The 24,389-nt window shown below is 36.6% G+C and overlaps 6 protein-coding genes and 1 non-coding gene across 11 annotated transcripts in view; 4 read left to right on the forward strand and 3 right to left on the reverse strand.

Moving 5' to 3' along the window:
• LOC104771904 (plant intracellular Ras-group-related LRR protein 3) overlaps nt 1-2,291 on the forward strand; it is a 3,654-nt gene extending 1,363 nt beyond the window's left edge. Inside the window, exons 2-4 of one of the 2 annotated variants that reach the window (XM_010496518.1) lie at nt 7-348; nt 1,199-1,365; nt 1,443-2,291. In XM_010496518.1, the coding sequence (XP_010494820.1) occupies nt 7-348; nt 1,199-1,365; nt 1,443-2,076 (1,143 nt within the window). In that variant the 3' untranslated portion in view covers nt 2,077-2,291. The remainder of the gene's footprint in view (nt 1-6; nt 349-1,198; nt 1,366-1,442) is intronic. The other variant, XM_010496525.1, reaches the window with a different exon arrangement.
• Nucleotides 6,135-7,168, forward strand: LOC104771914 (ethylene-responsive transcription factor ESR1-like). Its single transcript, XM_010496535.2, has one exon. It carries the CDS (start codon nt 6,173-6,175, stop codon nt 7,166-7,168), a length of 996 nt encoding a protein of 331 aa, XP_010494837.1. The 5' UTR covers nt 6,135-6,172.
• On the reverse strand, nt 10,300-11,211 carry LOC104778701 (glutathione S-transferase T3-like). The gene has a single exon (XM_010503146.2). The coding sequence runs from the start codon at nt 11,209-11,211 to the stop codon at nt 10,300-10,302; it is 912 nt and encodes a 303-aa protein (XP_010501448.2).
• On the forward strand, nt 14,000-16,400 carry LOC104771942. Its single transcript, XM_010496566.2, has 2 exons — nt 14,000-14,385; nt 14,783-16,400. Exons 1-2 carry the CDS (start codon nt 14,305-14,307, stop codon nt 15,878-15,880), a joined length of 1,179 nt encoding a protein of 392 aa, XP_010494868.1. The 5' UTR covers nt 14,000-14,304; the 3' UTR covers nt 15,881-16,400.
• On the reverse strand, nt 16,396-19,972 carry LOC104771923. 4 transcript variants are annotated; one of them, XM_010496546.2, is made up of 14 exons: nt 19,768-19,972; nt 19,059-19,162; nt 18,850-18,961; nt 18,603-18,752; nt 18,415-18,519; nt 18,203-18,286; nt 18,016-18,134; nt 17,821-17,922; nt 17,611-17,724; nt 17,470-17,526; nt 17,269-17,389; nt 17,103-17,177; nt 16,973-17,008; nt 16,396-16,886 (listed from the first exon to the last, which is right to left on the reverse strand). In XM_010496546.2, the coding sequence occupies exons 2-14, from the start codon at nt 19,088-19,090 to the stop codon at nt 16,785-16,787; spliced, it is 1,209 nt and encodes a 402-aa protein (XP_010494848.1). In that variant the 5' UTR covers nt 19,091-19,162; nt 19,768-19,972; the 3' UTR covers nt 16,396-16,784. The 4 variants fall into 4 exon arrangements, with proteins under 4 accessions (XP_010494848.1, XP_010494855.1, XP_010494862.1 ...); XM_010496553.2 differs by lacking the exon at nt 19,768-19,972 and adding an exon at nt 19,565-19,735; XM_010496560.2 differs by lacking the exon at nt 19,768-19,972 and adding an exon at nt 19,536-19,735.
• Nucleotides 20,649-20,721, forward strand: TRNAR-ACG. The gene has a single exon. It is a non-coding gene; the product is annotated as a tRNA-Arg (tRNA).
• LOC104771948 (eukaryotic translation initiation factor 4B2-like) lies at nt 20,981-24,251 on the reverse strand. The gene is made up of 3 exons (XM_010496575.2): nt 22,848-24,251; nt 21,697-22,125; nt 20,981-21,457 (listed from the first exon to the last, which is right to left on the reverse strand). Exons 1-3 carry the CDS (start codon nt 24,035-24,037, stop codon nt 21,427-21,429), a joined length of 1,650 nt encoding a protein of 549 aa, XP_010494877.1. The 5' UTR covers nt 24,038-24,251; the 3' UTR covers nt 20,981-21,426.

The raw sequence follows: 24,389 nt of genomic DNA on the forward strand, positions 1-24,389 counted from the left end.
TCTAAGATCGTTGCGATCCGAGAGAACGATTCGTTGTCTCCGGAGGATGCGGCTAAGGAAGAAGAGGTTTACGCTACGGTTGTCAAGTTGGAGGAAGTTCACGAGGGATACGAGAAGCTGTTGAGGGATTTGGAGGAGGAGCTTAGTAGGGTTTATGGTTCGGCTGTTGAGTCGTTGAACGGTAGGGATGAAGTGAATGAGGAGGTTTTAGCTGTGATTAAGGAAGCTAAAGATTGTGGAGTCGTTGAAAGGATCGATCTTTCTGATCGTCAGCTTAAGCTTATTCCAGATGCTTTAGGGAAGATCGTTGGTTTGGTTTCCTTGGATCTCTCTCGCAATGATCTCAAGGTAATGACCCCCGAGACTTTGATTCGTTTCTACATGAATGTTGGTGTGTTTAGTTTCGAAAAATTTGGTCTTTTTGCCGTAACTCATTAGAATGGTCTCGATTAGAGCTTCAATGGCTTCACGAATCTCAATGAACTCTCTGATTCATTGAGGTTGTATTCTGTTAGGGGAAAAATCATGTAACTTTCGATGTCTTAAGTTTTAGAATTTGGAATGTGACTGGCTTTAGCTTATGAAGCTTGATATATGTGTGAAGCTTAGAACTATTTGGTCGACGGTCATATAAAGAATTGCAGATAACTCCTGATTCTGGTGATCCAATTGCTATCCCGTTTAGATGTCTGTGAAGCTTTATCTTTTTAAGTGATTGATAATCTGATGAAGAGATCTTGGTTGAAGTCTTTTTTTTTTTTTGCGTCGTCTCTGGTAGTAGCGAAAGCAGTTTTTTTCTTTTTACAGAAAAATTTGGTCTTTTTGCCATAACTCATAAAAATACTCTCGATTAGAGCTTCAATGGCCTCATGAATCTAAACTAGTTCTCTGATTGGTAGAGGTTGTGTTCTGTGAAGGGTGAAAATCATGAAACTTTGGAATGTGACTTGCTTTAGCTTATAAATCTTGATGTATCTGTGAAACTTGATTAATCATTGGAACTATTTTGGTCGATGATCATATAAAGAATTGCACGTAACTCCTGATTCTGGTGATCCGATTGCTTTCTTTAAGAGCTTAGATGTCTGTATATCTTTTTCTTTAAATGATTGATAATCTGATGAAGAGATCTTGGTTGGAGTCATTTTGTTTGCGGTCGTCTCTGGTAGTAGCTAAAGCTGTTTTATTCTTTTTGCAGCTCCTACCTGATACAATCTCAGAACTCGAGAAGCTAGAGGAGCTAGATTTATCTTCAAACTCACTCAGGTCTCTTCCCGACTCTATCGGGCTATTACTTAACCTGAGGATCTTAAATGTGACGGGGAACAAGCTAACTTCACTCCCAGAAAGCATTGCCCAGTGCAGGTTTTTGTTCTCAAACATTTTGTTCATGTTTAGCATATTATCCAATTCTGAGGAGATATATGTTCTTGCAATTTTAGGTCATTAGTGGAGTTAGATGCAAGCTTCAACAACTTGACTTCTTTGCCTGCAAACATTGGATACGGATTACTCAATCTCGAGAGGCTATCGATCCAACTGAACAAAATCCGTTTCTTCCCCAATTCCATATGCGAGATGCGTTCTCTAAGATATCTAGATGCACACATGAACCAAATCCACGCCCTTCCAGTCGCTATAGGGAGACTCACAAACCTCGAAGTCATGAACTTGAGCAGCAACTTCAGCGACTTGACTGAACTTCCTGACACCATCTCTGATTTAGCTAACCTAAGGGAGCTAGATCTCAGCAACAACCAGATCAGAGTCTTGCCTGACTCGTTTTTCAGGCTAGAGAAGCTGGAGAAACTGAACTTGGACCAGAACCCACTGGAGTTTCCTCCACAAAAGATAGTTAACCAAAGCGTTGGATCGGTTCGAGAGTTCATGAGAAAGAGATGGGAGGAGATGGTCGAGGAAGAGCAACTGAGGAGTGTGATTGAAGCTGAGAAGCAACAAGGAGGAGCAACAGGTTGGCTCTCATGGGGAAGCTCCATTGTTACTAGCCTTTTTTCTGGAGGTACACCACATAGTGGTGTAGCTAAGAAAGACTCGTTTCTGGATCAACAACTCTAAATATTTTACTTTTGTTGTTGGCTTGAGGTTTCTTTGATGACTTCCTCTAGTTTTTGTTTTCTTGGACATCAGACTTCATCTAGTTTTAAAAGAGTCCGTAGAGTGTGTTGACTTTGCTGTGACTAAATGGGCTCCCCGTAACCCTTTTTAGGCCCAATTTGAAGTCGTTGTTTGGGTAACAGTAAACCTTTATTTAATGTACCTTTCTTATCTTATTGACCCATCCATATATGGAAAAAAAAATCTTATAAACAAACTAGACATCATATTTTTTATTCATTTTGATAAAATAGAATTATTCGTATGCACTGTACGTTTAAAATATTAAATACAGTATATTCCAAAGACACTTGTGAGACAAAAGCTGTTGAAGAACATCTAGTTACAGGAAAAAGGAATGATGAATCTTGGGACTAGGGTTTCTACATTAATGCACCAATAATAATAAAGAGACAAATTAGGAGTGATAATTTGTTTGTTCTCATTTAATATCTGCCAGTTTCTTGTTTGCTAATGGTTTAATGGGTGTACATTGTATATGCAATACATATGAATCTGACCCTAAGATAATAGAGGTAGAGAGATTAGGAGACAAACTGATCAGAACCAAAAAAAAGTACTGATCTTACTCTCTCTCTGAGTTTGGCAGATCATTTGCTCCTCTCCCCTTCTTTTTTTTTTCCTAAACAGCACATCAACTTAAAAACAACCTATCAAACGTAATAGTTGTGGTATAAATGAAGAAACCGTATATTTACATTCAAATTATACAAAAAAACATTTTTTTTAATTATTTATAACAGAAACACTTGTATAACCGTACATTTATATAATTAATCAGTACATTTATATAACCAGTTTTACAAAGCCTTTAAAAGTAATTTTTAAAATATGTGTTGTTTAAAAAAATAAAAAGTAAGCTTAAAATTAGCTCCATAATCAATGCGTAAGTTTATATAGACTAGGACCCATCGCTAATGTAATTACTCTTCAAACATTTATAAGTTTGGTATATCTTCTCGATCGTCTAAACGAAACGTGCACATACTATTTAATAGTAGCAATGATATTTATGATGTTAACACTAATTGACAAAAAAGGAATGAACTAGTGGTTAAGTTACTTTTCAGACTAAACATCACTTACTTATCAACTTCTCAGACGTTAAATAGTTAAAAGTGAACCTCCGCTTAAGTTTACGTAAGCCAAATTATGTAGTTGTGTTGTTATAAGTTATAACTCGTTTTTAAGTATTTATTCGCATACTAAGAGAAAATCATGTCAAGTCGAAATTGGTTACCCATTTTTTCAACAATTCAAAAGTTTAGTTTTCAATCGGAAATATACATTTTACTCATCAGAGAGTGTGGATGCATTTAATGATATTTCGCCCAAATTTCTTTATAGTATATAATGAGAAGCCAAAAAAATAATTTCTTCGTTTTAAAATATAAGATGTTTTGGCTAAAAGCACGCATAATAAAGAATATCTATTTTTAAAAAGTTTAACCAATCAAAAACAGGTATAAAACAATTAATAAAGAAATATAAAATTAATCTAAAAGTTGTTTTTAATATATATTATATTATAAAACAAACCAAAACTTCTAAAATATTTTCTATTTTGAAACAAAAAAATTATTGATCAGTTAAGCAATAAAATAAATACTAGTATAGAATATTTTAGAAAATGCAGATAGTCAAATCAAAGAGTAATAATTATGTAACGCATGGGTGCGCAGGGTCCACATCATAGGGGGCAAAATGATGAGAATGATCTTTTCTGATGTCCCAAAAGGTCACTCACTTTTAACGGGATTTGTTTCTAACCTATTTTGTATCTCACATTTTAAACTCGAAAAAAAAACTATCTAAAATATAGTAGAAGGTTATATAGATGGAACTCAAATTTTGATTTAGAATTCTATATAATGTCGCGAAACGATCGTTATTTTATGAAAAAAATAAAAGATATATAGTAAATTTAAACTCATTTTAGATATATAGTAAATTAGTAACATTTTAGCATGGATTATAATTGTTCTTGGAAGGATCAAGAAAGGTTGAAGAAGTAAAGTCCGTTTTTCAAGGAGAAAAATTGATTGATTGAATTTTTGGAGTTTTGATATTTTTGACAAATCTCTTTCTTTGTCGTTACAAAATCTCCTTTTTCTCGACCCACCATTTACTCCCCTTAGCTCCTTCAAAAATCTATCAAATCATACTTTTGTGATTAGTTACACTATAAAAACCAAAAGTACTTTATAGTTTATACTAATCGAAAAGCACACTTTTTCGTAGCAAATATGTTATGGTGTGCCATGCGGTGTAAACATGCAGCAATTATATACTATACTGTATAGAGATTTCTATTTCTATTTAATGATTACATATTAAATTTTGAATATAACACAATAAGAATACTAGTCCAAATAACGAAGTTATCATATAAGTTTCCTTTTTTTTGTTTTATATGTGTAAATATTTTATATATTGATACTAGTAACATGTTTTGTTAAACTTAGTAAATCCAAACAGAATAGAAAAACCACTCATGTTGAGATATGTAGATTGAGAATGTTTGATTATAAACAACTGGTTCAGTACGTTTGACTCCCACTAATCTGATTAGGTTGGTATAAAATGATATTTCGTGCCCACCCCGAAATTGCAACCTGCAAAGTATTTTAAGTTAACCTGCTTAGGTTTTTAAAGATAAATACATTGAAGAGATTAACTCAGAACACGAGCGATCGTAATAACTGACTTCTTGACATTGGAAATCACATAGATATTTGCTTAGGACTGAGCTGGAAACCCAAAGTCTTTAGTTCCCAAAATTTTTGAAGAATCTCTCAGTGATCATTTATTGTCCAATTCCAACAAATCCTTTTATGGTTTCTACCATATACTAGTAATGTACAAGTATACAACTAGTATTTAATATAATAGTAGTAGTTATGATATTTATTAACTCAACCTGCCCCAGACAAATTCTTATACTCCATCAAGCATGGATATTGTTATTATTGTATGCAATAGTGCAGTACTATTTAAGATCTTCCATACGGGTTTAACTTAAGAGTTGTAACATTTCAGCACAATGCAAAAGGTTATCAAATTAAGTCCTATTATGAGTTTAATTATGACTAAGCTATATACATTCAAATTTTAATAATATTTCAACGCCTAAATTTAGTAAAAGAAATAATGGCAGAAGCAATAAATAAAAAGCAAGCTTCTGAATTCTGTCTCATACATGAAATATATATATGTCTCGTACATACGTTTAGACATACATGAAATGCCCTCTTCGTACAATAATACACACACACGTGTCAGATACACACTGAAGTGTTTCTACGCATATCTTGTGTTCCATAATTTATCTGTACCTTTACAAAATCAGTAATTTTGTTCTCGATCTCGACATCAACGATATTACTGTGTGTTGTAAATTTGTAATCATTTAGTACTAAACATTAAACAAAAACACACTTTCAAAAGGATTATTATAATTGGTAGGCTAGGAAATGGTGGGTTTTCCTTTTACTAATCATACAATAATAATGTGAATACGTTTAACATGTGTGAAAACTTTGTTGGTCGATCGATTGTAAACGTTTTACAAACAATAATAATGTGGTGGTTTCTATTGCCACTTGCATCATCATCATACAAAACCACGAAAATTTAGATTCCTTATATGAGTATAATAACATCATATTTGAATGTGATATCTTAGTTTCTAGCACAATTGAATCAAACATCATGTGAAGGTTAAAAATTAAGGTAAGCAAGTAGACCAATTTATAAGTAATTACTCAAATCAAGTTTTAAGTCTCAACTCCAAAGTTTTCATCAAGATATCTACTGGTATTTGTTAACTTATATAGTATAAATTATCGTCCTACATTGTTTTATAACAACTTCACTACAATAAATTAATAACACTATATATGAAAGAAAAAAAGAATAAAGAATAAAAAATTTATGTACCTATAAATACAGTAGATAGAAGAAGCTCAGTCTCCTTCAAAGTGCCAACCACCAAAGATTTCACATTTCTCCTCTAAACAAACCCTAGAAACCAAAAATGGAAGAAGCCCTAAGGAACTTCCACGGAACCAACGAAACCGACCCAATTAATCCTTTCACAAGAAACTTCACGTCCGCTACATCTTCATCTGTTAACCGCAAGAAGTCTTCAAAGGATACAACAGTCACCGTATCCGGAGCCAGTAGCAGCACGACGAGGTACCGCGGCGTTCGACGGAGACCATGGGGAAGATATGCGGCGGAGATACGTGACCCGATATCCAAGGAAAGACGGTGGCTCGGAACATTCGACACGGCTGAAGAAGCAGCTTGTGCATACGACTCCGCGGCTCGTGCCTTTCGTGGAGCTAAGGCTCGTACTAACTTTATTTATCCGACGGCTGTTATGGTTCCTGAGCCAAGATTCTCTTTCTCTACCAAGAAATCTATGCCGTCCGTTCGTTTTCCTATTCCGTCTCTACCGTTAGATCACTCTACACATGAGTTTTACGGTGGATCGGCGCCACAACAGAACATTAACACTCAGTCAATCTTCTTACGCGACCCTTCGTGTTCCTCTCGTAAAGCGTCAACGTTTAGCAACTCCTTCAACGGCTCGTCTTCTTCTTACTCCACACCTAAAACGGCGTCCATTACGTCTTCCGAAAACGAAAACTACGAGTCGTTTTTCCCTGAAGAGTCCTCTGATTCTGGTCTATTACAAGAAGTCGTTCAAGAGTTCATGAAGAAAAATCGCGGCACTCCTCCGCCACCGCCGCCAACACCACTTCCGGTGAGCAGCCATTACGAGAACTCCGGTGATTTCTCTGCTCGCACTATCTACTCGGACAATATGTTTCAAGAGACGAATGAGGCTCTAACGTCGAAACTAGATCGCTACGGGAATTTCCAAGGTAACGACTCCGGTTATTTCGACGGCGTGAGCGCCGCCGTAGACGGTGGCTTAACTTATGGATCGAACGAGTGGGCGTATCAGGAAATGTTGATGTACGGAACTCAGTTAGGCTGTACTTGCCGGAGATCGTGGGGTTAGCTAGCTAGAGATATCCATATTCCATAATGATTATGTTTTGTTCAGTTTTGGTACTTTCTAAATAGTTTAATGTTTCTATCTTTCCCAATGTTGGATATATTAACTAAAAAAAAAGGTTTAAGTTGTACTATTCCGTCTATTCGCTAGTACTATAAATTATGTTATTGAAAAATTATATTCAAGTTTTAGAATTGAACATTTGAACTTTACCTTTATGGGTTTAATTTATTTCCATGGGCTTTTAAAAGCTTATATCAGCGTCTTCGAATATTTTGATCTTTCAAGTTTATTCTTCTGGTCTGCGTGTGTGTGGAAAAAGTTACTGAGAATACAAGTTTGAAAAGGTCATTTAGTATAAATTATGCTATGTACTCATCAAAAGGAAAATATAGTTAATGTACGTGTAATGATTTAACTACTATCATATGGTAGAATTTTGTTAAGAAGTAATCGTTTGCTTAACCTAAGCGATCTAGCTTATTACTAATAGAACTACGATTCAGAAGGATAGACAAATTCCTATGTTCAGCAATGTTGGCATCGACCCATTTAAAGTGTGAATCTGCAGATGAAAAAGTGATATCCTTACATTTATTTGTTTGTAGTCTGAAAAGTGAACTCTCGTTCGCACAAAAGGCAGTGTTTGTCTCTGTCTTCTCCAACTTTTTCGTGCTCTCTTCATTCTATCACCAAAGATAATAATAAGGGCCCCTAATAATAAAGGTCAAGAACTTTAATACTGACTGATGCCAAAATAATTCAAATGATTAAATTATTACATAATTTTCCCACACGTTTATTAATAAAAAAATAATTACTTTAGAATAAACTGACAATATACTAGATGCAGAAAAAACAAAAACAAAATGAGTTTGGTTTATTGTGAATATATGATAAAATGCAATACTTTTTTTGCGGTGTATTTTTTGTTTATTGCGTCGATGACTCGATCTACGCCACATTTTTATATGTGGATGAAAGTTAGTAGTATACAACTAAAACAACAAAATGGTGCCAAACTAAATAAAGGTACGTTACAAGAATGGTCTCAATATCTTGATTTTGGACACACACCCTAACATATACTCCCTCTGTTTTAAAATATAAGATGTTTTGAGTGAAAGCACACAGATTAATAAATAACTATTTTAAAAAAGTTCAACCAATCATAAACAAAACTGCATAAAATAAATAATAAAAAATAGAAAAGTAATCTTAAAAGTTACTTAAAAAGTTGAAAACATCTTATATTATAAAACAAAAAAATACCTCTAAAACATCCTATATTATGAAACGGAGAGAGTATTACAATTAAAAAAAAAATTACAATTTAATTTTAATGTCTCATATAACTAGACAACTTAGATATTATTGTTAGGTGCTAACTTTATATATCTCAACTAATTAGAGTGAACTTATACTAGGGCATAGATCATTAAAGGGTGATGGTGAAATTGTCTCAAGATAAAGGCGCAAGGCTAGGGTTAAGACTTAAGATGTATTTGTAAAACACTTAAAGTTAATATTCGGTAAGTGATTGTACATAGATATCATATGTATCAGCTATCAAAGTAGGATTGGGAAAATATCCGACATTCGAAATCCAAATCGTTCACGTACCGTAATGATTCTACATTGATTAAAAGCACGTATGTATGAATCCACCTATTGTATGAGAGCATGGGCATTGGTGTTTCTTTGTTTTTAGTCCCCCAAATTTAATAGTATTATTTTGAAAGGTTCTTATTTTTAGTATGAGTATTAGTGTCTATTTGTATTTGATCCCTTAAATAAAATAATAATATTTTCAAAGTTTAAACATTAATTATTTAAAGTTTAAAAACAAAAACATACAATTAAGACATTAAAACACAGGAAACATAAAACATAAAAACATCAAAAGAAAAACAATCATTTTATTTAACTCATAGAAATTTTAAAATTAATCTTCATTATCCAGAAGATGTCCAAAGTTAGTCCAAATATGCTCAATCAAATCATGTTTTAGTTGGTCATGGGCTTGTTTATCCCGAAGTCTTGTTTGACGAGTAATCGTAGTGCTGATATTTGACCCACACCGGCAGCACCAACGGTATATGTTTGATACACATGTTCTCCGTGTTGAAATTCAGAAACAATATTTTGGTAACTGTATGTATATCGTTCATCTTCGACAATCATATTATGGAGTATTATGCATGATCTTATAACATTTGCCATTTTGTATTTATCCCATAAACGAGACGGATTTTTAATAACGGCGAATCTAGCTTGCAAGACTCCAAAGGCACGCTCAACATCTTTCCGCACAACTTCTTGTTTTTTAGAAAAGAGATAATTTTTCATACCTTGTGGTGGTCAGATAGATTGAATAAAAGTGGCCCAAGTTGGTAGTGATAATGATCATCATCTCCTTGGTAGTGATAATGGTTTGAAGATGATCCCATTTCAAGAGAAAGGAAGAAATAACTTGTATTGAAGAGAAAGGAAGAAATAACTTGTGAATGTTTTGTTGCTTTGATATTGTTTGGTGTGAATGTTTTGTTGCTTTGATATGGTCGCATATATATATAGTTTGGTGTGAATGTCTTGTGAATGTTTTATCACCCGTGATATTAAATAAGCTGCCAACTCGTGAGTCTATAGTGAGCACCCGTGAGCCTCAACTCGTGAGTCTATAGTGTAAAGAGAAAATTAGATAACAAAACAACAAGTACCTGTGAGCCTCAAAAACATAGCAAAGAGAAAGCCATTACAAAACAGAAAATTAGATTATCCAAACAAACATCCGAGTAATTACATTACATGAACACCCTAACAAAATGTCTCCAATCTGATTTAAGTAGAGATGAACAAGATACATAGAAGACCTGCGAAAATAGCCATGAAAAAGCAGGTTAGACATAGAACAAACGTTAATAAGAAGTCACAATCTGATTAATAGAACAAACATTAAAAAGAAGTCACAATCCAAAAGCCGAGTCAATAGAACATGAAATAGACTTATATAAATTCAGATTAAAACATGGAATACAAAAGCCGAGTTACTAGAACATGAAATACAAATCAAACAGGAAATACAATGCATAGAAATAGAACAAGAAATACAAACAACAAACACATAGTTAATATCAGAAATACTGGGATACTATCTTGTTCATGATAACTTCTTCACTCGCATTCAAGGGTTCCTTTTTGGCTAAGAGAGTGTCTAGGATGGCCAGATATTGTAGTTTCTCCTTTTCAGCCAATTCCTCTTTCTTGACATCCCACATGCTCTTATACTCAGCAAGAGTCTTCACGTTTGTGGACTGAGCATTGTTCCTCTTTGGCTTCGGAGCCTTGATCCCTTCTGGCCTTGTCTCATAGTCCTCAACATTGGAGCTTGATGATTGTGAACCTTCAGCAGCTGGTTTCCTCTTTGTTGCATGCTGAGATGGGGGCGTGTTAATAGTGTTAAGGCTGAGCCATTTCTGCTCAAACCTTAACAAACACCAACAATGTTCAAGGGTAAACCTCTTCTTATGGTCAGCGAAATAGATATCTTGTGCATTCTTTAAGATATCATTTTCAGAATGACCAGAGCTGTTCAGTCTCTCTGCAGCTGCGAATGCCGTAGAAAACTTGTTAGTTTGGTCATTTATCTTGTGCCAACGCTGCTTGCAATGTGTCACCCACATCTGTTCACCACCATTTCTAGCATGAGGAGAGTCAGCATAGTATCGGCTAATCCTTTGCCAGAAGCTTCTTTTCTTTTGTTGATTTGCAACTATGGCATCCTTTGAAGTGTTGAGCCATGCGGAGATCAAGACTTCATCATCAGCAGGTGCCCATGTCTTTCTCTCCTTTCGCTCCAATGGTGTTTCTTGAGAAAGAGTTGGCGCCTCAGAAGGTTGGGAGCTGTGCGGAGGCATTTGTGAGCTGCTCTGTCCAGAAGGTGGATAACTTTCCCAACGAAAGTTTTCATTTATACCACCTTCTTCTTGACTGTTAAGCAGGTTTAAGTAAGAAGAAGACTGATAAAATGGATTTGTAGAATCCATATGAAGAATCTTAGAGAATGAGTAGAGAAGAGAAGGGATTAGATAAGAGAATGGAAAAGATAAGAGAAGCGAGTAGAACTGAAAGAGATTTATGATGGAAGAAGAAGGTTAAAAGGGGTTTATGATTGGGGTTTAGTAGGTTAAAAGGTAACTTGCAATAAGTAACAAAACATAATGAGCTAACAACCAAAGTCTAATCACAATATATGACAAGAACACTTCACAAAAGCATTCAATTTATGTGACTAAACAAGAAACTATGAACAAACCAGACCATATCAAAATCATTCATTACACAGCAAGCATATCAATTAACTAGGCTATTTAACTAGACATTACTAGTCTCTTTCCCTAGTTCGTATGACCTAGTTCGTATGAGTTACACAGCAAGCATAGAGTTTGTATATACCTATAAGCCTTTAACATTTAATAGAGTTTGTATATACCTTTGACTGGCTGATTGTTGCTACTTCTTCTGTGATTTCTCGTTATGTGAGGCTTTCTTTAGGTGACGCTGAGGAAACTCATAAACAACAAACAAGTGCAATGTTAAACTCGGTTTAACATAAAAGAATCCGGTTTCACAACAACTAAGCGCAATGTTAAAACTCGTTTTTATTCAAAAAAACTGACAACAATCTTAGAGCCAAAGCCAAAAACATTCTGAGACTCAACTAGCTAAACCCAGAAACATATTCCAAAAACAAAATTCGAACCAAAACTGAGACACTCCACTTGCGCAACCCAAAACATATTCCGAAACTCTAAATCGAAACTAAAATCAGAGAGAACATATACATAAACACATGTAGTCAACAATAGAATCAAAACTCAGAACAAATCTATCAAATCACATAAACAATTGCCCTAAACCCTAAATAGATAATACATCTAAAAAACTAAATCATCTACCATCGGAAACGAAGTTGGAACACAAACCTCTTTCAATTGCAATCGGCGTGAGGAAATTGACGGCAGATTTGCCTTTGCTTCAGCCAATTTTTAAGGAGATCGACCTTCGGAATCAAATCGCCGTCAAGAGAGAGAGAGTAAAGAAAGAGAGACGGAGAGAAAACAAATGACTCGAGACCACGATTTTTTCGGTTCACCCTACCCAAACAACCTATTACATGCCATCACGTGTTATAAAGGACAGACGAAAATACGTCCCGTTTGTGGATACGTTTCTTTCATAATTCATTCATTTCGATTTAAAATTAAAATTTTAATTATGTGGGACGGACTCAAAGTACGCTGATACACATGCTCACAGCTCCACAGCGATAGCATAGAACTATAATAGTTAAACCGCAAAATTTCTCTCCACAACAATTGAAACATGGGTCGCAAAAGACTAGGCCAACTTTGAACTCAGATTTTAGACCCATTATGAGATTCACATCCGAAAACTGGCATTCTTGGACACTTGATTGCTCATTGCTGAATTTACGTCGGCTAATTGCTGTGATATACATCATTATGTTAATCTTATATAATCTATATGATCCTGAAATACTTAACGGTTGTTTACTATATACTGTAGTTTGTAAACTCGATGTATGAAAGTGTAGTAACATTTCTTAGCAAAATTAAATTTACCCTGTTTTCCTTCCTCTTCTTAATTCATAGTTAATTTCCCCGACTATACTTAATTATGTGTCATTGAGTGGTGTAAAAAGCCTTTAGATGATCATCATCATTCACATAAGTTGGCTTTGTGAGTTTGTGACTTGTGACGTATCAGCCATTGAAAACCTCTAAATTTATTAGTGGGAGACCTTAAAAAATCAAGTCAACGACGACTAATCCAACACAACGTAACACGTTAACGTATGCAATGCAACTTTAGGGGTCTTATCAACGCATCACTGTTTCCTTTATAATGTTGAGAAGAAAACGTTAAAAACAAAATCAAATTGCGAACACATGTAAATTATCTCTTCCCTAAAAGCGCCTCAACGTTCGTTTTCATATTCCCCTGTCGAACATTAATACTCATACGTATATTCCAACAACTTGTCACTACAGAAACTGAGAAATCATATTTTTTCTAAACCTTTCATTTTTTTGGGGGGTCCAAGTTAAAAGAGTTAGATAAGATAATATGAATAAGAGAAGTCAGAAACGATTTCTCAAAATGATCCTATAAGTGAACGACCTTATATAATTGTATAAGTCAATGTATCGCCGACCTAATATCTAACACAAGTCACGATGATCGAGTGGCTTTTGTTTTACAGATTTTATACACAATCATTGAATCATATTGTCTTCATTAACATTAAATAACTCTTTGTTAAAAAGAATTGTTGTTACTACTACTACACATGAAATGATACCCTCTGAGGCTGTCTACCGGAAAAGAAAAGATAATTAAATTATATCTACAAATCATTAACGAAAGCAAAAAAAGATTCTTTTTTTCATTTGACCTTTTATTTTTAAGGATGTCTAAATGGGCCAAGTAAGCCCAGTTACAAAAAGTGAGGAGTAAGAGAGAGATATTTTAAGAAAGACACGTGTTAGAAGCGTAGTAAGTGAAGTCATTTACACGACATAATAAACAGAAGGAGAAGAGAGAGAGGCGTTGAGTCAGATGTCCGAAGAGGCTCGTGGTGGGGCCCGAGCAAACCGTTATGCTGCTTTTGTTAAATGACAAAATTAACCTCCAGACATTAGCGTTTGAAACGGTCATGTTAGAGAAAGGGTTAAATAGGTAAATTCGCGAAATTAAGAATAATTATGAAAGAGGCCCCTCCATTCTCTTTCTTAATCGCGTCGTGCCACCCCATTTCCAGAGAGGACACAGCCTTTTTCATCCCCTCCCTCCCTTCTTTCTCTCTTACTCATTCCTTCTTCCTCCAATTTCCTTCCTTACTTTTGAGTTCCTTCTCTGTTTCTCCTTTTTTTTTTTTTTGGGAAAGTTTCTATTTTTGTTTTGTTTAACTGTGTCGTCTTCATGCTGAGATTGGAGAGAGACTGAGTGATTTGAATTTGTGATTTTTTTTTTCTGGGGGAGAGAGAGAATCAGAGAAGTGTACAGTTCGTTTTTTTGGTGGTTGGCATTTTGGTGGATCTGAGTTTTTGTGGGGGATGTGGTGGATGATGGGAGAAGCTGGTGGACATTACTGTTCTAAGAAGACTGATGATATCTGCGGCGGTGTTTGTAGTCAGGTTTGTTTCAATCAATCTCGGATCTGCTTTTCTTTTTTTTTTGTTCTGTTTTCTGTAAGATAACGAAAGAAACTACATTGATGTTTTCAGAAACGAGATCTTTCACTTCCTTTTTCCTTGAAAAGTTTCAAAATTTGATCTTTTTGAGATCTTTATAAGTCGACCCATTTCTTTGATTTTACGCATGGACTTGCATTTGATGGGCATCACTGTTAATATCTACCAATTCTGTATTTGAGAAATTAACTTGGATCTGAGTTTAGATTTATGTTCCTTCTTGGTTATAAATCATTTTTGTATTCAGATTTAAACATTTGTTTATTCGTCTATGTGCTCTGCATATTGTTGTTGTGGAATTAATTATGGTTTCTAATGTTTATTATTATCTATCTGGCAGGAACCTGGAAGATTCTTCAGCTTTTCTAGACTTTGTTGTGCTCTTCGTGGGGTGGACATGAGGACATATATCTTTTTATTAGTGATTGTTCCTACATGTGTATTAGCTGGTTATGTCCACGGTCAGAAGATTTCTTACTTTCTCCGGCCATTGTGGGAATCACCACCTAAACCTTTTCATGACATTCCCCATTACTACCACGAGAACGCTTCTATGGAGACTCTTTGTAAACTCCATGGCTGGGGTGTAAGAGAGTACCCTAGACGAGTTTATGATGCGGTTTTGTTCAGTAACGAGCTTGACATACTCGCTGTTCGTTGGAGAGAGTTGTTTCCTTACATCACTCAGTTTGTTCTCCTCGAGTCAAACACCACATTCACTGGCTTGCCTAAGCCTCTTGTCTTTGCTGCACACCGAGACGAGTTCAAGTTCATCGAGTCACGGTTGACTTATGGTACTGTTGGTGGAAGATTTGTCAAAGGTCAGAATCCGTTTTACGAAGAGGCGTATCAGCGTGTAGCTTTAGACCAGCTTCTGAGAATCGCTGGGATTACTGATGATGACTTGTTGTTGATGTCTGATGTTGATGAGATTCCAAGTAGACACACCATAAACCTTTTGAGATGGTGTGATGAGGTTCCCAAGATTCTTCATCTGCGGCTCAAGAACTATCTTTATTCTTTTGAGTTCTTAGTTGATAACAAGAGCTGGAGAGCTTCTGTACATAGATATGAAACGGGGAAAACACGGTATGCCCATTATCGACAGTCTGATGAAATCTTGGCGGATGCAGGATGGCATTGTAGCTTTTGCTTTCGACGGATCAGTGAATTTATATTCAAGATGAAAGCTTATAGCCATAATGATAGAGTGAGGTTTGGTCATTTCTTGAATCCTAAGAGAGTTCAAAGAGTTATATGCAAAGGAGCTGATCTTTTCGATATGCTCCCTGAAGAGTATACCTTCAAGGACATTATAGGAAAAATGGGTCCAATTCCGCATTCTTTCTCAGCCGTTCATCTTCCTTCGTATCTCCTTGAAAACGCAGATAAGTACAGATTCCTCTTGCCGGGAAATTGCATAAGAGAAAGCGAATGATAGATTGGATCTTCACCACATGGAGTCTTACTTCTTGTTCATCTTAAGACCTCTACATTGAGAGGAAACAAAGGCTGGCTTGAGTCCTCCTCCGGACTAATAACACTTACACAACTGATATTATAATCTCTGCAATTTTGTCTGAGGCGTATTGGTGTTGGTGGATGCTGCAGAGGTTTTCATCTGGCACCTTTGAGAGGATTATTACAAAATGAAGATTTTTGTATATAGATAGATCTCTTTGTTTCTTCAGGATTCTGATTTCGCATCAGACATGAAAACCTTCATTCTCTGTGACTCTGCATCATCAAACATGAGTTTGTGTTCTTCTGAGTTTCCCCTTTTGGGAAGTTTTGCGTCAAAACACTCTTTACTACTTACCCTTTATATACATCTCTTTCTCCTTCTCTTGATTTCATTGGGTTTGTTATGTAGACGAGGATTGGTGTTATGCATGTGTTCGTTATTAAGAGACTTGTTCTCATGAGTCATGAATAAAGCTTCTGGTGCTTGGATCGAATTCAGATTATTGTTTATTAGTACAAGGAAGAAATTTCCAATACATAAACTTAGATAAGGAACATCAGTTACAAAGTAATATTATTGTTTTCCAGATTCTGAAACAAATATATGACCCATCACCCATTTATGAGATATGATCTCATATCTCTGATTTCAAGAAATGGAATAACAACGGTCAAGAACACACAAGAGAAAGCAAAAAAATCAAGGATGATCTCTAATGGTTCTTTCAAAATTGTTCCCTGTGTGTATAGTTGCGTAATCATCATATGAACATTATAGTATGGATTAATCATCATATGAACACTCAAAAGCATTTCTAGACTCTACCATGTTGTTTGTTCAATTCTTCACTTGTAACTCTGTTTGTTTAGTATCTCTGTTAATGAATCGTTGAGTTTGCTAATTCCTTGAGATACTTCTTCTCGGAACTCGCCATACGGCTTTGGAACATTGTCCATTCCCGTTTACATCTATCTCTCACCTTTGCAACAAAACCATATAACAATCATCAATTAGTCAAAAAGAAACCGCTAATTCTCTTACAAGCTGATGTTTCAAAGTTCTTACCCCTTGCCACCCTGCTTTACCGTCTTGTGCCTCTCCCTTGTAAAAAGGAAACCAAAAAAAAATATATATGAATCAATATACGAACTAAACAAAAAACTTGTAATGAACTTGAGAAGGTATTATCTAGAACCTGGCTGCCTAATGAAGGAAGAGATTGATGAATGATCCATTGAGAATCAACAACTCCTATCTTCTCATGTGCAGGCTGTTTGTTATATTAGGAAACTTTTTAGTAGATAACCAAAAAACATGTCCAATGTTTTTGAGAATGAAGGTATGTAGGTAAAATGATTAACCTCAACACATTTACGGAGTGCGAAATCAAGACCCCAACCGTGAACCAAGTCGTTCTGGATCATATGCCACACGCAACGCCAGGCATCTCTTGAGAATACTGGAGCCATGATCTCTATAAACCTGTGAAGGTATCAAGTGGAATCAAGTTATTGTATGAGATGAGATCTATGCTTTTGTGATGAATAGTTGAGACTACGTACGCCGCACAGGGAGGCAAGTGAGGGTCATTGCATCGACCTGGTTTCTCCTTGGCATCTCTAGTGATTAGATTTTTCAGAAAGAAATGATTAGTTACTTAAAGTTTCCGCCTTCTGCAGTTAGGAATTTGTAAAGTTTCTTACTTGTGAACTTCTCCTTTGGTTTTTCTCTTTGTTATCTCCCACGTAATCTTTTTTTTAGACTCCACAGCAGGCTGCGATATCTCTAGACCGTGTTTCTTTATCAGCCTGATGTACCTGCAGAAGAGAAAGAAACACATATTCACATTTTCTGGACTAGGTTCGTGCGGCAATTTTAAAAACCTTTCGTTATAAATGAGCAAGAAGACGCACTCTTGTACATCAAAGTTTTCAAGGCCGAGGTCTTCATCCCAGATGAATATATAGTCATAAGGCGCCACGATGTCAGGATGCAGAAATCTTTTAGCATACCACCTTGTGAAGAATATCATAACCAGAGATTTAATGGTTAAACAAGCTAGCCTCACGAAGATTCAAGTAGTTATAGCAAAGTATAGTTATGTTTACCATTTGGTTTGCTTTGGCACGCTCACGTGTATTGCGCGTGTGGACCATTCGAATTCATCCCATTCTGTGGTTCGTCCATCGTAGTGGAACAGAACAATTGTGAAATCTTCTTCTGAAAACTGCGGAAAAAAGAAGAAAGACTCTAAGCTTTTTGCAGAAAGATAAGAGAGCCTGAATCAGTTTTTACCTTCTTAACACAAGCATCAACGTTTACTTTCTGACCAAAACCGACAGTAAATGCAATGAGATACTTTGGCTTCACAGGAACATCCTAAAGAAGCAAGACACGAGAACAAAACCAAAATCAGACAATTCAATGCCGTTGAAATGATGAGATTTTTATCCAAAAGATCAAAGATTACCAAGAGCAAACAATAAAGGATCAAAACATTATATTACCTCCTCAGGCAATCCCCAAAGTCTGCGTAAGTAGTAATCTGATTCAGATGCAATGATACCAGGAGTCAGCATCTCTGCACCTCGGGGGTTCGAAGGAACCCAAATCTGCATAATCCTCATTACGATTAGTTTGCAAGATCTTGTCACTACCACAAAAATATAAAAGAGAAGGAATTATACATTTATACCTTCCACTGCGGTGCATCACTGGAATTATCCCCATGTAACGGACTCCTAGATGACCATGTATGCAAAAGTGTTTCACTTGATGTTTCTGGTGTCTCATCTTCTACGTAAGCAATATCAACAGAGGGAAGAATGCTAGAGGGAAAATTCAGCTGACATATTTCAAGTTGGCCACATGAAACAACATATCAAGCACTCTCTTGAGAGAAAAAATATGAAACAAAAAGCTAAAGATAAGAGCTAGCTCACTTTTGTTAGTGATAATGTAGGGAACGATATCCCAACGAAGAAACCGATAACTATGCCTACGAATGTCGCTATAATGAGTCTCATTCCATCATTAGTCTTTTTACCATTCGAACTGCAAACAAAGGACATAACTTACAAATTCATTTCTATAGTGTGATCAGCTTAAAACATGAATCAAGCAATGAGCTCAGGATATGGATGAATCTAACCAGCGACTCGAGTTGTCTGTTCGATTAGCCATGTCCTAAATCCCGTTATGCTCACCAGGAACAAATATCATTCAATGGAAACTTCAATCTTTAGAAATTCTTATCTGCATCACAAGCACAACAGGAGTAAAAACGTAAACTTTAGATTCAGATCCAGTCCACAAAAATGAAATCAAGTAGAGATTTACAAGTTATGGAGAAGAATTTATAAAACTAGTGAGCTAGTAGTATTAAGCTTGAAGCTAAATTTAGAGCAGACAATCCCAGATATGCTTCCTAATCAAGACATCAACATCGATTACACTCCTCAGATCGAACTCTGATGCAATTTTCATTAGCAAAGTATGATGATGAGTAAGCAAATTGAAATACTCAAAAATCCAAAAAGATTACAACTTAAAAAGCAAGATCCATGACATGAATTGGAGATTTACTTCAAAAAGAATGCGTACTAACAAGTAAACGAAAGTAACGAACTTTGAGCTAATTCTGGGAGAAGACAAAACCTAAAGACGACGAATCAGATTCGAACATAAGAAGGGTAATCTCTCATCGAGTAACTGAAGTAGTAAAATCACGTTACGACCAATAAATGAAACGAAAGAAGCAACAACAACGGAGATTAAGAAAAAAAAAAGGGGTCGAAGTAACGGAGCAAAGATCGTTGGATAACGTAAAAGGATGTAAATTTAAGCAATAAAAGCAATACCCAGAAGAGTGGAACGAATCAAATCTCAAGAGAAGCCGTCGTCTTTGAATTTTTTGGTTTCTGATGAACTTGACTGAGTTATTATATATATATTTTTTTTGGGGCTGGCGGGTTAAAGAAAGAATTGAGTTAATTAAAAGGGGAAAACAAAGCAGAGAGGATGAATCAAATAAAAAGAGAAAGTCTTTTGGATTCAAAAGAACAGCGAAGTTGTGTTTTTGAATTGATCCCATGTGATGTGACGCGACTTAAGGGTAATGTAGGTCAATAGAAAAGTTGACTTTTTGACTTGGCTTGTGAAGACACTAAATGCATTTTTGGCTTCCGAAGACGCTAAAGCTTTCCTTGTAAGTGGGCGATCTCTTCCACTCCACGTGGGTGAGTGATCAATAAGTCTCAAAGATTTAGAGTCATGATCTTATAAAAAAGACTGCGATTTCTAGGGCTCATGATCCAACGATGATGATATATTGATGATATATTGTGTAAGGTTGCATTTGCTATCATAAAAGAAAACACATTGTGGCTAAACATTGACCAACAACAATGATATATTAGTTTTGCAATATTTATGTTGGTTATTGTAAGTATGCTTCTTTTATAAGTTGAGGGTGAAAAGATCTCGTCGAGGAAAAATGTGATGCAGCTTCTCCTCTATGAGAGATGTCATTAGCTTTTTACTGGCCGGAACCCGGAAACAAAAACAAATACGCAATTCTACTCATCTAAATGAACTAGTACAATTTCTTGTGATTGAACATTGAAGTGATGTTATCTAAACAATGGTTAATAGTAACATAAATGGCTATGTTCATCAGGAACAAAGGCCTTTCGAATGTATGTTCTATTGATAAATGAACTTTAAACAAAAGGAACAAAAGGACTTCATGGCCCAATGGATAAGGCGCTGGTCTACGAAACCAGAGATTCTGGGTTCGATCCCCAGTGAAGTCGTTTTTTTTTTTTTTTTTTTGATTGTTATTCTCTGTTTATTTCCTCATAATTGATTTCAAAACGGTTTCTGAAACGATAAGAAAAATATTCTTGTGTAAATCATCTCCTTCATCATCAAATGCAATCTTCGCAATAGAACATAATGAATAAGACGATAGCCTTTCAAGCTGTAACTTGAAGAATCTATGCTTTCTTCGTTTCTGCAATATTTTTTACTTTTCAAGTCTTCTTTATAGCTCAACATGACCTATGCGCAAAGAAACCAAAACTGTGAAATCTCGCTTCAACCAAAATGACACAACTCCCCACAACTTTGGAGTAGAAGATAACAACCAGAAACTGAAACAGTAGTGTTGTAAATAGAGTATTTTTAAACAGAGAAGAAGAACAGAACAGAGTCTCTGTCTCCAAAGTTGTGAAGACACATCAATTGTCACAAGTCTTGCGCCATGCCGTTTCACGAGCAAAAGACCAAAAAAAAACAACAAGACGAAGAAACCATTAGACTTCAATTCCGAAGATGAACCAATGAAAAACAAAAACCAAAAAACCAAAAAACCCCCTAAATTAGGTTTTTTTCAAAGGAGATGAATGTTTCTTATTAATATTATTGAAGCTTCTCTCTTATCTGTCTTCTTCAAAATCTGGGAATGGTGTGTCAACCAAACTCCAATCTCATTCCACATTCATCCTTCGTTTCCTTCTTTACCATCCTTGCCTTGGTGATGACGATGACCTGCGAAGCCAGAAATCCGAATTGTCAGTTTACTCGCATCTCAAGATCGTAATGCAAGATGCAAAGAAATCAGTAGGAATGACTCAAGTTTGGATCTTTATACTATAAGGTCAGCATCCATTATAGGTTTCTAGACTTTCGGGTGCAATAACAAATCCAGATAAGTAGTAGGCTTTTGAATGTTGGAATACATATTGTAAGTTTGTGTTTGTAATGGGATTGAAGCAGAGGTTAATAACCTGTCAAAGTTTCTGTTGCTGAAGAATCCACGTTCCTTGCTTCCTTGGAAGTTTCTTCGATCATCTACTTGTCTTGGCCAATTATCACCTGTGCCACGTGATCGAGGTCTTTCCATGGAATCAACATTCCTAGACTCATCAATTGATCCAGCCCGTGAATGAGGTCTATCTGAATAGGAATTTCTGCTTGCACTGGATCCAGGTCTCTCGACTGCTCTTGGCCTGAACCTGACTTTGTCGTCCAACTCACGGATCAGTAAGTCCAGGTCCTTCTCTTTCTCACGTATAAGATCCGGTAGATTATCGTTGTTATTTTCGGCTTCTGGTTGAGATTCCTTGCTCTCAGGTGCCATGGCTGCTTCCTTCTCGGGTTTCTTCCTTAATTCTTCGATCTCTTCCTTCAACATTCTCTCTTCTTCTGTTTCAGGCCTGGAATTATTTGTTTCATAAGACAGATATGAAAGTGAGACAAATAGCTATTTGGCAGATGATGTAGAAAGTCATCAACATTATCAGAGAGACCATGCGTTAAATCAACTGAACTAGACACAAAACTCAGTTGAATGTGAGACCATGCGTTTACAAAACAAAAACTAAAGCTAAGATATGAGATGTCCCAAAAAAAGGCAAGATTTAGCTTACAAGTTACACGCATACAATTCTATAAATTCCCACAGAGGCTGTACAAACTGAGAGAACAAACACGTGTGAATAGGTCAAAGCAATGGAATGGGTACTACTACACATTCAGTACTTCGCATGAAGTGACTAGGGAATGAATCAAACTTTCGAGAAGAGTCTATCCTGTGTTTAAGAGTGCTTAAAAGGACATATATTTAACATGCCAATCAGAAGAAAACCTATAGACTACAACTTAAGTAGATAAGTCAAGTCAATTATCTTCCATTATGAATTCGAAACACTAAGCAGAATTGCCAAAACTATATATAGTTATTAGTTTGCATACATATTCCTACCCTCTAATGATTCATTAGTTGATATCACTTCAAAAATCAAACTTTCCGGTTCAAACGAGTATGCAGAAAAAACGGATTATTTGAGAAATCATATTCAAACCACCGCGGCAACATAGAATTGAAACAAATCCACATTTCTCAGAAAAAATAAAGAAAATCCAGATGAATAAGGACCTGTCAACTCTGCGATGCTCGAGTTCAGAATCCATCTTGCGCCAATCTTTCCCTTGTTCTTCGAGCAATACTTCCCTAGGCTTTGCATAGCCAAAAGGATTCACCTTTGGTCTCGGTTTCACCACATTCTCGACATTGTTCAGGGCTGTACTCTCAGACCTGTTAGATTGAGCACTTGATGGTCTACTAGATTGTGCGCTAGATGGTCTGCTCGTTTGTCCCTTCTTGGCCTCAATCTCAGAGTCAATTTTCTTCCAGTCCAATCCTTTCTCCGCCAAAACTTGCTCTCTTGGTCTAGCTGCACCAAATGGACTCGGCTTACTAGTCTTCACAGCAGTTTCGGTTTCAGCTTCAGTTTCACTCACTCCTGAATCAACCTTACGTGGCTCCAAAACAAGACGACGACGCTCCTCCTGAACACCTCCTGAAGGGAGAACTCCTCGAGCACACCGATCAGGCTCCGGTCCAGAGTCACGGTAACCCGACCCAAATGTAGATGACTTTGCTTTACCCGCTCCCCAATTATCAACCTCGTCAGCTTTAGAGAAGCCACCTCCTCCACCACCACCATAACTGCCACCGCTAGCACCTCCGCCACCATAGCTGCCACCGCCAGCACCAGCGCCTCCGAGACCACCATAACGACCACCTTGACGTCCTTGATCAAAGGAAGGAAGCGATTTCTTTCCTTTTCCCCAATCATCATCCTCATCAGCCCTAGACACTTGTGGGAAATCAGAAACCCTAGAATTAGATCCCCTCTGATCATCGTCAAATCCGCCATAAGATCTCCTACCACCACCACCGCCCCAAGACCCATCAGAATCATCTCGATCTCGTGACATTCTTCCCGGAGGTCCACTAGACCTTCCTCCACCATAACTAGAGAATCCACCACCGAGACGACCAGGTTGCATTTCATCGTCAGAGCGTTGTCTTGGACCAGTAGGAAGCTGAAGCATCTGTTCCCTCGTCAATCCAGCAGAACTCGGTGCAGTGCATGGTCCGTTTGCGAACTCCGATAGAGTCATCTTCTTCTTCTTCTTAGACGACTTAGCAGTGGCAGCCTCTTTCAGACTCGGGAAACTCTGTGAATCCGCCGCCGTAGCTGTAGCTTCAGCAGCTTGCTCTTCATCGGCACGCTCAGCCTCATCGGCCCACGCACCGATTCCACCCCAAGGTTTCGACATCTGTGAATTCAAATCCAAAATCGGAGATAACCACCCAGATCTGGAAAAAGAAACCAAATTGAATCTACGGACGAGTCCAATTAAAAGTATTCCGAAGCTCCGAGTGAGTAATCCAAATCACTGCCCAAGAAATCGAATCCAATCTCAGATTCTCTCGCCGTCGCCTAAAAGATGAAATTTTTATGATAAAAATCGGATTTTTTATTCCTTTTGAAGGTTTGTTTTTGTTTGTAGGTTTCAGAACGGAGGAATTGGACGGAGAAAGAGATATCAATACGCGCATGATTGGAGCGTGTGAATCACGTAGCAATTAGTTTACGAGGAAGTTACTGGCTTGAACGTTGTGCCGTTG

This window comes from Camelina sativa, chromosome 3 (genome assembly GCF_000633955.1).
Source record: "Camelina sativa cultivar DH55 chromosome 3, Cs, whole genome shotgun sequence".
NCBI lineage: Eukaryota > Viridiplantae > Streptophyta > Magnoliopsida > Brassicales > Brassicaceae > Camelina > Camelina sativa.